This window comes from Rosa rugosa, chromosome 3 (assembly GCF_958449725.1).
Source record: "Rosa rugosa chromosome 3, drRosRugo1.1, whole genome shotgun sequence".
Taxonomy (NCBI): Eukaryota; Viridiplantae; Streptophyta; class Magnoliopsida; order Rosales; family Rosaceae; genus Rosa; species Rosa rugosa.
In genome coordinates, this window is record NC_084822.1 from 5,021,294 (window position 1) to 5,034,227 (window position 12,934).

Genomic DNA, 12,934 nt, shown 5'->3' on the forward strand with positions numbered 1-12,934 from the left:
CCTAAATCCACCTTCGAGAAACATGTGAAGAGCATCGGATTGAGAAAGTTATCCGAACTCCCACGATTGTAGCAATTAGGGGGAGATATCGACATCAGGGGGAGTTATGATGTCTACATGTTCGATCTCGAAGAGTGAAGGACGTGTTGTGCTCTTTTTGTCCTTCGACCAGGGTTATTTTTATCCCACAGGGTTTTTGTTACCTGGCAAGGTTTTTAACGAGGCAACGGATGAAGCGTCACCACCAAGTTTGAAGCGGCACAAGGGGGAGTGTTGAAGGAATATCGATTTAGTGTGCCTTATCAAACTAGGAGTAGCAATAGGAGAGAAAGTTCTAGATTTCCCAATCCTACACGGATTGGTATTCCTTGTAACATTAGAACTAGCACTTTGTAATCCCTATATATAGGGCTCCTATTCTCAATAATAATACACAACTCTCTCTACAATTCTCTCTCGAATCTATTTTACTTAAACAAGATTGTCGTTTAATTAGAAGCAACATAGCAAAGCACCACCCCCCGTTTCTCACATCGACATCTATCAAAATCCAACACCTCTCAACTGGTTGTAACTTTAAGCACTCTAAAGAGCCAATAGCAGTGAGTCCAAGTCGTCGCTAAGCTTGACAAAAATGGCCGGCCTTGTTTGACCCGTTATGCCTCTACTTTCCTCTATTTCATATCAAACCCACCAAGCCTTTTCTGATGGAATGACTTCGTTGTTGACCCTTGAAGTCTTCGTCTTTGTGGAAAGAGGGAAGCTTCGCTGTTGATTCAAGAACCCTTCTTCGGCCTTTTTGATGCTCCTGTGTTTGTGCTAGTGAACTATCTCAGGTTTCAGTGTTAACTGATGCTGGAGTTGCTAGGTTCAATATCTTGAGCTCTGTCATCGCTGAGTAGCACACTTAGGTGATTGGGATGGCTTTCTTAATGCGTATGTTGAGTGGGCGAGGTCTTGGCATTTTTGTGCTCTTGTTATTGCTTAGTTGTAGGTTCAGCCATGGTGTTGAGAGTGATATAAACTGCTTGAGAAGTATAAAAGCAGCATTGGAGGACCCTTTAGACATGTTAACCTCTTCATGGGATTTTGACAATGCCACCGAAGGATTCATCTGTAACTTCCTGGGAATCGAGTGTTGGCACCCTGATGAGAGCAAAGTTTTAAACATCAAGCTTGCGGATTTGGGACTCAAAGGCCACTTTCCTCGTGGTGTAGCGAATTGTACAAGCTTAACAGGCTTGGATCTTTCGAGCAACAACCTCAGTGGAGCTATTCCTGATGATATTGGTCGTTTAATCCCTTTCATTACGTCGCTTGAGCTCTCATCCAACAGCTTCTCAGGGCCAATTCCCAGGAATATCTCCAATTGTACTTATCTGAATGTCCTTAAGCTTGACAACAACAAGTTAACGGGTCAGATTCCTGCAGAACTTGGTCAGCTCGGTAGGCTTAAAACATTTAGCGTGGCCAACAATCAACTGTCTGGGCCAGTCCCCACCTTCAACGTTAAGGATAGTACAATCGGAGCTGACAGCTATGCAAACAATCCTGGACTTTGTGGTGGTCCTTTGGAAGATTGCCAGGCAGCTGCAAAGAAGTCCAACAGTGTAGTTATCGTGGCAGCAGGTGTTGGGGGTGCAACTTTTGCAGCATTAGTTGTGATTATTGGTTTGTTCTTCTTCATGCGTAGAGTGTCTGTAAGGAAGAAGGAAGAGGACCCTGAAGGCAACAAATGGGCAAGGAGTTTGAAGGGAACTAAAGGAATCAAGGTTTCCATGTTCAAGAAGTCAGTTTCTAAAATGAGACTGAGTGATCTCATGAAGGCTACCAACAATTTCAGCAAAGACAATATCATTGGCTCAGGAAGAACGGGAACTGTTTACAAGGCAGTGCTTGATGATGGCACCTCACTTATGGTCAAGAGGCTGCAGGAATCTCAATACTCTGAGAAAGAGTTTCTGTCTGAAATGTCTACTCTGGGTGGTGTAGAACACCGTAACTTGGTTCCCCTTTTGGGTTTTTGTGTGGCAAAGAAGGAAAGGCTTTTGGTGTATAAGTACATGCCTCATGGTACCCTCCATGACCAGCTACATCCTGTGGAAGCTGATGGTGCCAAGATTATGGACTGGCCTACAAGGCTGAAAATTGGGATAGGAGCAGCCAGAGGATTAGCGTGGCTTCATCATAACTGTAATCCTCGAATTATCCACCGAAACATAAGCTCCAAATGCATGTTACTGGATGCAGATTTTGAGCCGAAGATTTCTGATTTTGGCCTAGCTAGGCTCATGAATCCAATTGATACACATTTGAGTACTTTTGTGAATGGGGAGTTCGGAGATCTGGGTTATGTGGCTCCCGAGTATACAAGAACTTTAGTGGCCACTCCGAAGGGGGATGTTTACAGCTTTGGAACTGTTCTTCTTGAGTTGGTTACTGGTGAAAGAGCTACCCATATTTCTAAAGCTCCAGAAGATTTCAAAGGAAACTTGGTGGAATGGATCTTGCAGCTGTCAAGCAAATCTCAACTGACAGATGCGATTGACAAATCCTTGATTGGAAAGGGTGTGGATGAGGAGGTTTTCCAGTTCCTTAAAGTTGCATGCAACTGTGTGGTGCCTACTTCCAAGGAGAGGCCTACTATGTTTGAAGTATTCCAGCTTCTACGAGCCATCGGACAGAAATATAACTTCACAATTGAAGAGGAGATGTCGACGCCTTCAGACACTGCTGATTGTGCAGTTGAACTCATTGTTGCTCGAGAGATGATGGAGATTAATTGACAGAGTATAGTAGTATGTGAGCATTACCCTTTTGTAATTATCTGTTTTTTGTGTAGTATTAGAAATAAACATGTCATTACATATATTATTTATGCTTGGGTAATTTATAAACATTGGAAAGCAAGAAAATAATGTTAGGAAATAAATCCCCCTGTCACGCAAGTACTACTAGTAGAGATGGAAATAAGAAATAAGCAAGCCAAGAAGACAACAAGTTTTAACGAGGTTCGGCCAATTTTCTTGCCTACGTCCTCAGAGAGTTTTCATCTTCACTAATGAGAGAATTACACAAGTACAAGATTACACCGCTCAAGTTTATACACAACTTGAGCACTCGTGTTTATACCCAACCCGAGCCTTGTATCCAATCGGATACCCCTTGTACACCCTTTCTCAATCCTAGAAGATTACTCTACCCCAAGAGCTATACACGCCCTTGAACACACTCCCCCTATCTTCTACATCTTGAAGACCCTTGGAGTGGCTACTGATCTCTCTCTCTGGAGTTTGGGCTCTCTACCCTCTCTCACCTTTGTTTGTTGCCGATGTGGGGATTATATACAAAGAAAGCAAAGCTCTGCAGCTCTCTCTCTCTTCAGTTCCTTTAATAAGAAAAGGGGAAAAAAGGAATCACACTCTCTCTCCAGCTCTCTCTTCAAAGCCGGTTGCATGCTTTCTCCTTTTCTTCTTTTCCCTTGCATGCTTTTTCCTTTTCTTCTTTTCCCTTGTCTCCTGCATGTCTCCTGCATGCCTTGTCTTCCACTTTCTTTATCTCCTCCAATTAAGGAGGGATCCCAACAAATAAAGTCCAGGGGACTCTGAGATTGGTGGGAAATGCAGATGCTAGAAGGTGGGGCTAATTAAAATCTCTGAGAAAATTCATGCTTGTCTTGATCAGATTTAGAACACTATGGATCCTGAAGAGGTGAGAGGAGAGGAGAAGTCCGTTTTTAGTTTAAGAGCTCGATCTTACTTTGTAAATTACATGCACTTGCAGTTCTACGCCTGCAGACACTAATTTCTAAGAAAATTTCATTGGACCAAAAGAATTAGGATTTCAAATCTCCCATGTTGTAATGTTCAGGATCCCAAGTGGCTTCAGAATCTATGTTAGTAAGATGGTATAATAGGAACTGTTTATAACTCCAAAAAGCAATGTGATATGATATCTGACGTTATACATCTTCTTTCACAGGTCTTAATAACTGCCATGCATTTTCTTTGTAATGAGCAGATTACTATTCAAGGGCTTGCAGCTGCCAAGCAACTTCTCAACTTTGACTTGGTATTTATGGTCTCCCACAACATGTTATTCCTACCAATCAGAACAGGGCACGTGTGATCTCACCGTATACCTTATCAGTAAGCTGCCAAACCCTACTCATCCTCAGAAGAAAATGAAATGGACAGAGTAAGAAATATGCAGAGAAGTAGGTGAAGGAATCATTGAAATAGTCTTCACTTGTGCAATTGGAAACCAATTCAAAGAAGACAGAGTGACATAACACAGCAGAAGCACTGAAATGATGCTATCTAAACTCTTGTTCAGTTACGGTTTTTGTTCTTGTATATATGTAGCTTCCTTTAATTTCTGATCTGATTTGAGATATTGCTAGCTGTTTAATTTTTCAATCTATTGTCGCTTATAGTGTTTAAAACCAAGCAAGCAAGTTAATCAAAGTAATGCATCGTTGCTTTTAACTATATGTTAATGCCAAATTGTCATCAAACTCAGCGATTTTGATAGAGGGACAAGTGAATGGTTTGTAATTAGTGAAAGAAATCTCAAGAAATCCTGAATGGAGCAGGAAACATGACTCTTGAGTTGTTGTAATCTTCCAGTTTGTAGAAGATAAAAAGAGAAATAATGAGCTATATATTCAGATCACATAAAAAGAGTAGTTCAGAATTAACTGTCTTTCAAGATGGAGTAGTAATATAACTAATATAGCAATATCAGAACATTCTGTTACAAAATTGCAGTACTAAGTCTACTAAATCAAATCAATCAAACAGAGAACTCAATCATATAATCACAATCATAAATAAGAGGAAGGAAAATGGTTAGAGAAATCTGGCCTGTGAGAACAAAAGAGGCACGGCAGTCGCTGTCCTAAAGCCGTAGACGCCTCCCCTCGTGCAGGTGTTGGCGGTCGTCTGCAAACTCCAAGATACAACCTTTATACCTCACAGGTTGTCTAATCCGCTTCGCACGTTCACGGTAGACGGGATGCCAAGCTTTTATCGATTACCCAAGAGTGGAGAATATGAATTGGTACAGAAGGAAGTTTTGATAATGGAAGAAGATGAAGAATAGGGGAAAGAAGAGAGTTGTTCTGCGTATCTCCCTTGTCTGAAGAGTTCAAGCTTATATAAACTCTTCATGCCTGTTCAAAGGAACATGACTCTTGGAAAACCAAAACAGATAACTTTTGATATTATTTAAAATAATATTAATAATAAAAGTTTTGAATCTTTAAATACAAAAGGAAAAACAATAAAACCAACAATCCCCCACAAGATTCAAAACTGTAAAAAACTTCAAGATATGGGCAGATTAATAGAAGGAATTTCTTGGGCAACTTTATACCATGTAATAGGTGTAGGTGTCTTCCGGACTTGAACCTACACTTAGTGTAAACAACTTTCATTTGAAGGAGTCATAGTGAACTATAAATGTCTTGAACTAGACCCCTTTTAGTCGAACTATACATTGTCACACACATGACATCGATACATACACTTGGCGCGGGTTAGCGCTATTTATGGCCATGCGCTTTATCTTGATTATCATGAGAGTTAATAGAGAGCAGCCCATCTCTCATAGTTGCGGCCTCACAACTACTCTCACTTAGGTGAGTTCTCCAAGAGTACATGTGACTTGTACCCCGCGGGAGTATGCCCGCCTTGAAGCTCATTCAAGGTATAACCTTTCCTTAATTTCACATGTCAACAGTACTAATGTCATAGGGATGAGCAGGAGAGTTTTTTTTTTTTTTTTTTCCTCTCCTTTTATCTTTTTGTACTGGAAATTTAAGTCACGCAATATGGATTGTTTCTACCCATTGAACCTCCTTCATGGGATCTCCAATCACAGAGGTTGGGTTGCTTCCCTAGGTGACTTCCTTATAGGCTTAAACCCATCCCCCTCAACAAATCTAGGACTACACTCCTAGATAGACCTTTGGTCAACTGATCAGCAATGTTCTTTTCTGATTTTACGAAGTCTAAAGATACAACTTCTTTGTTTAATAGACTTCTTACAGATTTGTACCTAACATATATATGTCTATTCATTTTTTTATTAGAATGTGTTTGCTTGACTAACTCTATCACAGCCTTGTTGTCACAATGGATAGAAATGGCTGGAATAGGCTTTCTAATCAAGGGTATCTCAAGTAGGAAATCTTTTATCCATTCAGCCTCAGTACATGCAATATCAAGTGCTACAAGTTCAGATTGCATGGTACTTCTAGTAATTATAGTTTGTTTCTTGGATCCCCAAGATATGGCAGCTCCTCCTAATAGAAAAACATATCCTGAAGTGGATTTTACATCCGAGCTATCTGAGATCCAATTGGCATCAGTATACCCTTCTACTACACAAGGAAATCTTTTATAGCAAATAGAAAAATTTAAAGTACCTCTCAGATACTTAAAGACTCTTTCTAAAGCAATCCAATGATCCTTACTTGGGTTATGAGTATATCTACTTAATCTACCAATAGCAAAAGATATATCAGGTCTGGTCTTATTTGCTATGTACATCAAAGATCCAATCATTTGTGAGTATTTTAGTTGAGACACAGGTTCTCCCATATTTTTCTTTAAAACTAAGTTAGGATCATAAGATGTTGAAACAGACTTGCAAGTATAATAATTAAATTTCTTTAGCATCTTTTCAATTGCACTAGCCTGATTTAAAGTAAAGCCTAAAGAAGTTTTCTCTAATTTCATTCCAAGGATTATGTTAGCTTCACCTAAATCTTTCATATCAAATTTCTTTGATAAGTAGATTTTCACATTTTCCACAATTTCTAGACTTGTTCCAAACAACAGAATGTCATCAACATACAAACATAATATTACACACTCTCCATCACATTCTTTATAGTAGACACATTTATCATGTTCATTGATTTTAAAATCATAATCTAAAATGACTTTGTCAAACTTTTCATGCCATTGTTTTGGAGCTTGTTTAAGACCATAAAGGGACTTATTAATTTGCAGACTTTATGTTTTTGACCTTTAACAATAAATCCCTCAGGTTGTTCCATATATATTTCCTCATCTAAATCTCCGTTCAAGAACGCAGTTTTTACATCCATTTGGTGAATTACTAAATTATGTATGGATGCTAAAGCTATGAGAATTCTAATGGTAGTGATACTAGACACAGGTGAGTATGTATCAAAATAATCTATACCTTTCTTTTGTGTGAAACCTTTGGCTACTAGTCTAGCCTTATATTTATCTATGCTACCATCAGGTTTCAGCTTTTTCCTAAAAACCCATTTGCAACCAATCGGTCTAGTTCCAGGAGGTAAGTTGGTTAATTCCCAAGTGTGATTTTGTAAAATAGACTCAATCTCACTCTGTATTGCTTCTTTCCAGAATGGAGCATCTGCAGAAGCCATAGCTTCTTTGTATGTAGTTGGATCACCTTCAATGTGAAATACTACAAAATCATCTCCAAAATTCTTTTCTTTCCTCATTCTTTTAGTTCTTCTAAGTTCTTCTAAGGGTTCTGATTCTTCACTTATGGGATTACTTGTACTAGCAGAAGCTTTATCAATATTAGTAATGACTCTATCTACTATTTTATTTGGGATTCTAGACTTGAAAGGAAAAATATCTTCAAAGTAAGTTGCATCCCTACATTCAATTATAGTGTTATTGGAAATTTCACTAACCTCAGAATTTATCACTAAAAATCTATTAGCACTACTATGGTGAGCATAGCCTAAGAGTACGGTATCTACAGTTTTGGGTCCAATTTTCTTTCTTTTAGGATCAGGAATTGTAACCTTCGCTAAACACCCCCACACTTTCAAGATTTGAAGATTTGGAGTTCTCTTCTTGCAAACTTCATACGGGGTTTCATTGTTGTTTTTAACAATGACTCTATTTAATATAAAACAAGCTGTTAGTAATGCTTCCCCCCACAAGTTTTTAGGTAGACCAGAACTCAAAAGCATTGCATTCACCATATCTAATAATGTTCGGTTTTTCCTTTCGGCAACTCCATTAGATTGTGGAGAATAGGGTGGTGTTACCTCATGTATTATTCCGTGCTCTTCACAAAATTCACTTAGATCATTCGAAGTATATTCACCACCTCTATCAGACCTTAAACGTTTAATCTTCTTTTCTAATTGATTCTCTACTTCAGTCTTATAAATTTTGAATTTACTAAATACTTCATCCTTTGTTTTAATCAAATAGACATAACAAAACTTAGAGCAATCATCAATAAAGGTCACAAAATATTTATTTCCAGCTCTAGTAGGTGGCCTATTTGAATCACAAACGTCACTATGTATAAGCTCTAGGACTTGTGTTGTTCTAACAACAGACTTAAAAGGTTTCTTGGGTTGCTTAGCTTGCACACAAATTTCACATTTGTGTTCTAGATTTAAGGTTGATTTGGGAACTAGATTCAAATCCATCATCTTCTTAATTTTAATTAAGTTTATGTGTCCCAATCTTCCATGACAAACATTTTTAGTTTCAACATTCAGAACTTGAGAAGTAACAATATCTTGAGATAAATTTAACTTAAATAATCCTTCACAAACAAAACCTTTACCAATAAACACATTACTTTTGGTTATTACAACCTTATTCGATTCTAATAGAACTCTATAACCTTGTTCCACTAAGGCAGAACCACTAACTAAATTTTTATAAGCTGTAGGTATATGTCGCACATTCTTTAAGCTTAAGACTTTTCCAGATGTCATCTTCAAGTCTACATCTCCAATTCCATAAACTTGTGCGACCGAGTTAATGTTGAAACCAGTTACACGTCCTCCACTTGATTTCTGGTAGGTTTTAAAAGAATCACGGTCAAGACAAACATGTATGTTAGTTCCAGAATCAAACCACCAAGTTTTACTTTCATAAGTAAAATTGACAGAAGGATCATACTTGAATAATGGTTGAGAGGACTCTTGCTCCATTATCATATTCACTTGAGCTTTTGGACCACTCTGATTTGCTTGAGACTTGTTCTCCTCAGTCCTTTTGTAGAAGCAATTCCTTGCTACATGGTTGGTCCTCCCACAAACAAAGCAAGATATCTTTTCTCTCCCTTGATCCTTAGATTTCTGGAACTGTTTGTTATGGTTGGCTCTATTGTTCTTAAAGTTTATCCCCCTAGGCTGAAAATTGCTTCTTCGATTTCTGTTGTGGAATTTAGTCTTGTTATAATTATGGTTTTTGTTTCCCACAACTAAGTTCACAATGGATGTTTTCTCAGGTTTTTCCTTTTGGTCTACCCTTTGTTTTTCTTCAACTCTAAGGTTATTCATGGCTTGACGAAGGGTAAACTCTCCTTGTTTATGCCTAAGAGTCTTGGCATGTTCATCCCATGAAGGAGGCAATTTATCTATAAGGCAAGACACTTTGAAGTCTTCACTAAACTTGGTTCCTTTCTTTTCTATTCCCCTTAAAAGCTCTTGATACTCATGGATTTGGCTATCTACAGATTTGTTTTCAACCATCTTATAACTATTAAAGTTAGAGACCGTAAACCTATCAACTCCAGCATCTACAATCCCATATTCGGCTTCTAATGCATCCCAAAGTTCTTTGGCTGTGGATGTTGTAGAGTGATACACATCATAAAGGTGGTCAGACAAAGCACTTAAAATTCTATTATGACAATGATATTCTATATCTTCCGGAGTTAACCAAGAAGAGGATGCTTTGTTTTGATCATCCCCCTCAATGGCAGAAATAAAACCAAGAACTGTTAACCAATATTTCAATTTTGTAACATTCTAAAGCCGTAGACGCCTCCCCTCGTGCAGGTGTTGGCGGTCGTCTACAAACTCCAAGATACAACCTTTATACCTCACAGGTTGTCTAATCCGCTTCGCACGTTCACGGTAGACGGGATGCCAAGCTTTTATCGATTACCCAAGAGTGGAGAATATGAATTGGTACAGAAGGAAGTTTTGATAATGGAAGAAGATGAAGAATAGGGGAAAGAAGAGAGTTGTTCTGCGTATCTCCCTTGTCTGAAGAGTTCAAGCTTATATAAACTCTTCATGCCTGTTCAAAGGAACATGACTCTTGGAAAACCAAAACAGATAACTTTTGATATTATTTAAAATAATATTAATAATAAAAGTTTTGAATCTTTAAATACAAAAGGAAAAACAATAAAACCAACACATTCATGTCATCAAGCTCTCACCTTCTTTATACTTTGGGATTCAACACTAGTTTGTTACATTTGTTATCAAACTAGATACTGATTGAACAGCTGCACTTGTTTGTAATTAAGAGTCTAATTAGAAAATCCAGGGGTTTAAGCTCTTAGCTTCTGTCCTTTGCCATCGTCAATGTAAGTCAACATGTTGCTCTGTAGACTAGTCTTGGACAATTACCATCACACTCTGGAGTTTTTCAAACTGTTCACTTTCTAAGTCTTCATGAAGTTCCGGAATATGATATGTCATGAACATACTATTACTAATGGTTTTTCAAAGATTGGTAGAAAATGAGGACCAGAAGATGAAGGTGGCAAGCGGCACCCTCTGTGATTCTGAATCCAATTAGTAAACAAATCTTATATCTGAACTTATTCATCTTTCACGGCATTGTCCCCCTGCTCACTTCTGTCACGGCATTTTTCAAACTACAATTGCCTTGTAGTTTCTTGGTAATGAGAAAGTAACTACTTTGTCCTGCTTGGAAGGACTTGAAGCTGCCTAGCATCTTCTCAATTGTGCTACATGCATGACCCAAAATAATAAGAGCAGTGGTCCACCTTGACCTTGTCAAAACTATGTAAAGTTTATTCGTCCTCAAAATAAATAGAAACTCACAAATAATAATAATAATAAATAAATAAATAAATAAAAATAAAACTGTATGATCTATCAGTTGGTGGAGAAAATCAGCAAATTATTGATTACTTGGTGCAGTCTGGAATTCTGAATACGAATCTAAAGTCATTGGTTTTCTGCAGAGGAGGAAGTGAAAGATAATATTATCCAAAATCAGAAAATCTGGTATGGTATGGTTTTGGACTTTTGATCACTGTTTATTGCTTCATATGGGATATTCTTGCATGTTGAATCAATTATTTTGATGCCCAATTCTTGGTGCTGTTGTTAATTTGTCTTCCTACATATTATGGAGGCTGATCTGTGAGCCAAACTGCAGAGGACTTGGTGGAGGAATCGTTGAATTAGTCCTTACTTGTACAATTTGAAACCAATTCAAAGAAGACAGAGTGACATAACAGAGCAGAAGCACTGAAACGATGCCTATCTAAACTCCTGTAAGTTTCGGTTTTGTTATTTGTATATATGTAGCTTCCTTTAATTTCTGACCTGATTTGAAATATTGCTGTTTAATTTTCTAATTTGTTGTCTCTCATGGTGTTTAAAACCAAGCAATCAAGTTAATCGAATTTAATTGGTTTTGTTATACCAAATTTTGAATATATGGTTTGAAATTAGTGATAGAAATCCTGAATGGAGTTGTAGGACAAAGGAATCTTCTATAACAGGAAACATGACTCTTGATTTTGTTGTTGTGAAGTTTCAGTTTGTACAAGCTATTCAAATTATATAATCATGCCTTTGTGTTTTACTTGTATATATGTGTCAGGTACTCTTTGCTTCCATGTTTGAGAATGGAGGAAAAATATGCTTTGGATAATGGAAGCAAATTATTAGAGGATCTGATTGCTTCTTGTGATGGAAAATCTAATCCCATTCGCCATTACTCTGCTGATGAACTTGTCAGGGCAACCAACAACTTCCATCCTTCTTGCCGTATAGATGATGATCCATGGTCATGTTCATATAAGGGTTTTCTAGACAACCGATTGGTTATGATTAAGCGGATCGAATTTTCAATTCCTTATGAGGTCTGGAGAGATATGGCTATTCGTGACATTATAATATCAACGCAGATGAGCACTCATAAGAATGTTTTGAAACTGTTGGGCTGCTGCTTAGAGTTCCCTGTACCGGCTCTGGTGCACGAATATGCAGCAAAAGGAGTTCTCAATCCTACAGGAGGTTATGGGGATTATGAGTCCCTCCCATGGAAAACTAGACTATGTATTGCGAAGCAGCTTGCAAATGCAATAACATATCTCCATACAGCCTTCCCCAGACCCATCATTCATAGACACCTAAGGCCCACATGTATTTTGTTGGACGATGACTATGTTCCCAAAATCTCTGACTTCTCACTTGCCATAACCATTCCTCCTGAGCAATCGCATGTCGAAGATGTTGTGCTTGGGACATTTGCGTACTTTGACCCCGAGTATTTGAGTTCTGGTCGCATTACAGAAAAGACTGATGTATATGGCTTTGGCGTCATTTTACTTGTTTTCTTGAGTGGACGAGAAGTTTATCAACGAAATCTCAAACTTGTGTCATATGTGAGATTACATGCTTCTGATGACCAGTTTCTGACTATTGTGGATCCTAAAATACTTGAGGAGATAAAAGGAGAAGATGAGCAAGCACAACAGCAGCAGTTGCATGATTTCCTAGCACTGGCATTGTTATGCACTCAAGACGAAAGTGAACGAAGGCCAGATATGATCGATGTGGCCAAACAACTTGTACGAATTGAGAAGTCTATCAATCCTTGTTAGCCACTTTATCCGTTACATTTGGGAGGTCAATCTGATGAAGTAAATGATTGATTCTGAGGGTCTATTTTTTTTTTTTTCCTTTTCTGCATGGTAGGTGTTTGTGATAATGCCTCAATGAACCGAGATCCTTGTATTGTGAATTTGTTGTATGAAATATAGTAGAGGTGATTCAGATGTCCATTTTGATTGTGTTTGATCACGAAAAGGGGTAAAGGGAATCTGGACATGTAATCAGTAGGTCTAATCAATACTGTGGAAGCTAGACTTATTTGCTAACTTAGAGCTCAATTTG

General features: G+C 38.0%; 2 protein-coding genes across 9 annotated transcripts; both read left to right on the forward strand.

Moving 5' to 3' along the window:
* The first annotated feature begins 626 nt into the window (after positions 1–626).
* Positions 627–4,158, forward strand: LOC133736314 (probably inactive leucine-rich repeat receptor-like protein kinase At5g48380). 3 transcript variants are annotated; one of them, XM_062163764.1, is made up of 2 exons: positions 627–2,798; positions 4,021–4,158. In XM_062163764.1, exon 1 carries the CDS (start codon positions 921–923, stop codon positions 2,784–2,786), a length of 1,866 nt encoding a protein of 621 aa, XP_062019748.1. In that variant the 5' UTR covers positions 627–920; the 3' UTR covers positions 2,787–2,798; positions 4,021–4,158. The 3 variants fall into 3 exon arrangements, with proteins under 3 accessions (XP_062019748.1, XP_062019746.1, XP_062019747.1); XM_062163762.1 differs by having other exon boundaries at positions 3,982–4,123; XM_062163763.1 differs by having other exon boundaries at positions 627–2,802; positions 3,982–4,112.
* Positions 4,159–4,220: 62 nt separating this feature from the next.
* Positions 4,221–12,704, forward strand: LOC133736315 (non-functional pseudokinase ZRK2-like). 6 transcript variants are annotated; one of them, XM_062163769.1, is made up of 3 exons: positions 10,846–11,037; positions 11,163–11,304; positions 11,637–12,704. In XM_062163769.1, the coding sequence occupies exon 3, from the start codon at positions 11,662–11,664 to the stop codon at positions 12,640–12,642; it is 981 nt and encodes a 326-aa protein (XP_062019753.1). In that variant the 5' UTR covers positions 10,846–11,037; positions 11,163–11,304; positions 11,637–11,661; the 3' UTR covers positions 12,643–12,704. The 6 variants fall into 6 exon arrangements, with proteins under 6 accessions (XP_062019749.1, XP_062019753.1, XP_062019751.1 ...); XM_062163767.1 differs by having other exon boundaries at positions 11,187–11,304; XM_062163768.1 differs by having other exon boundaries at positions 10,846–11,032.
* Positions 12,705–12,934: the final 230 nt, after the last annotated feature.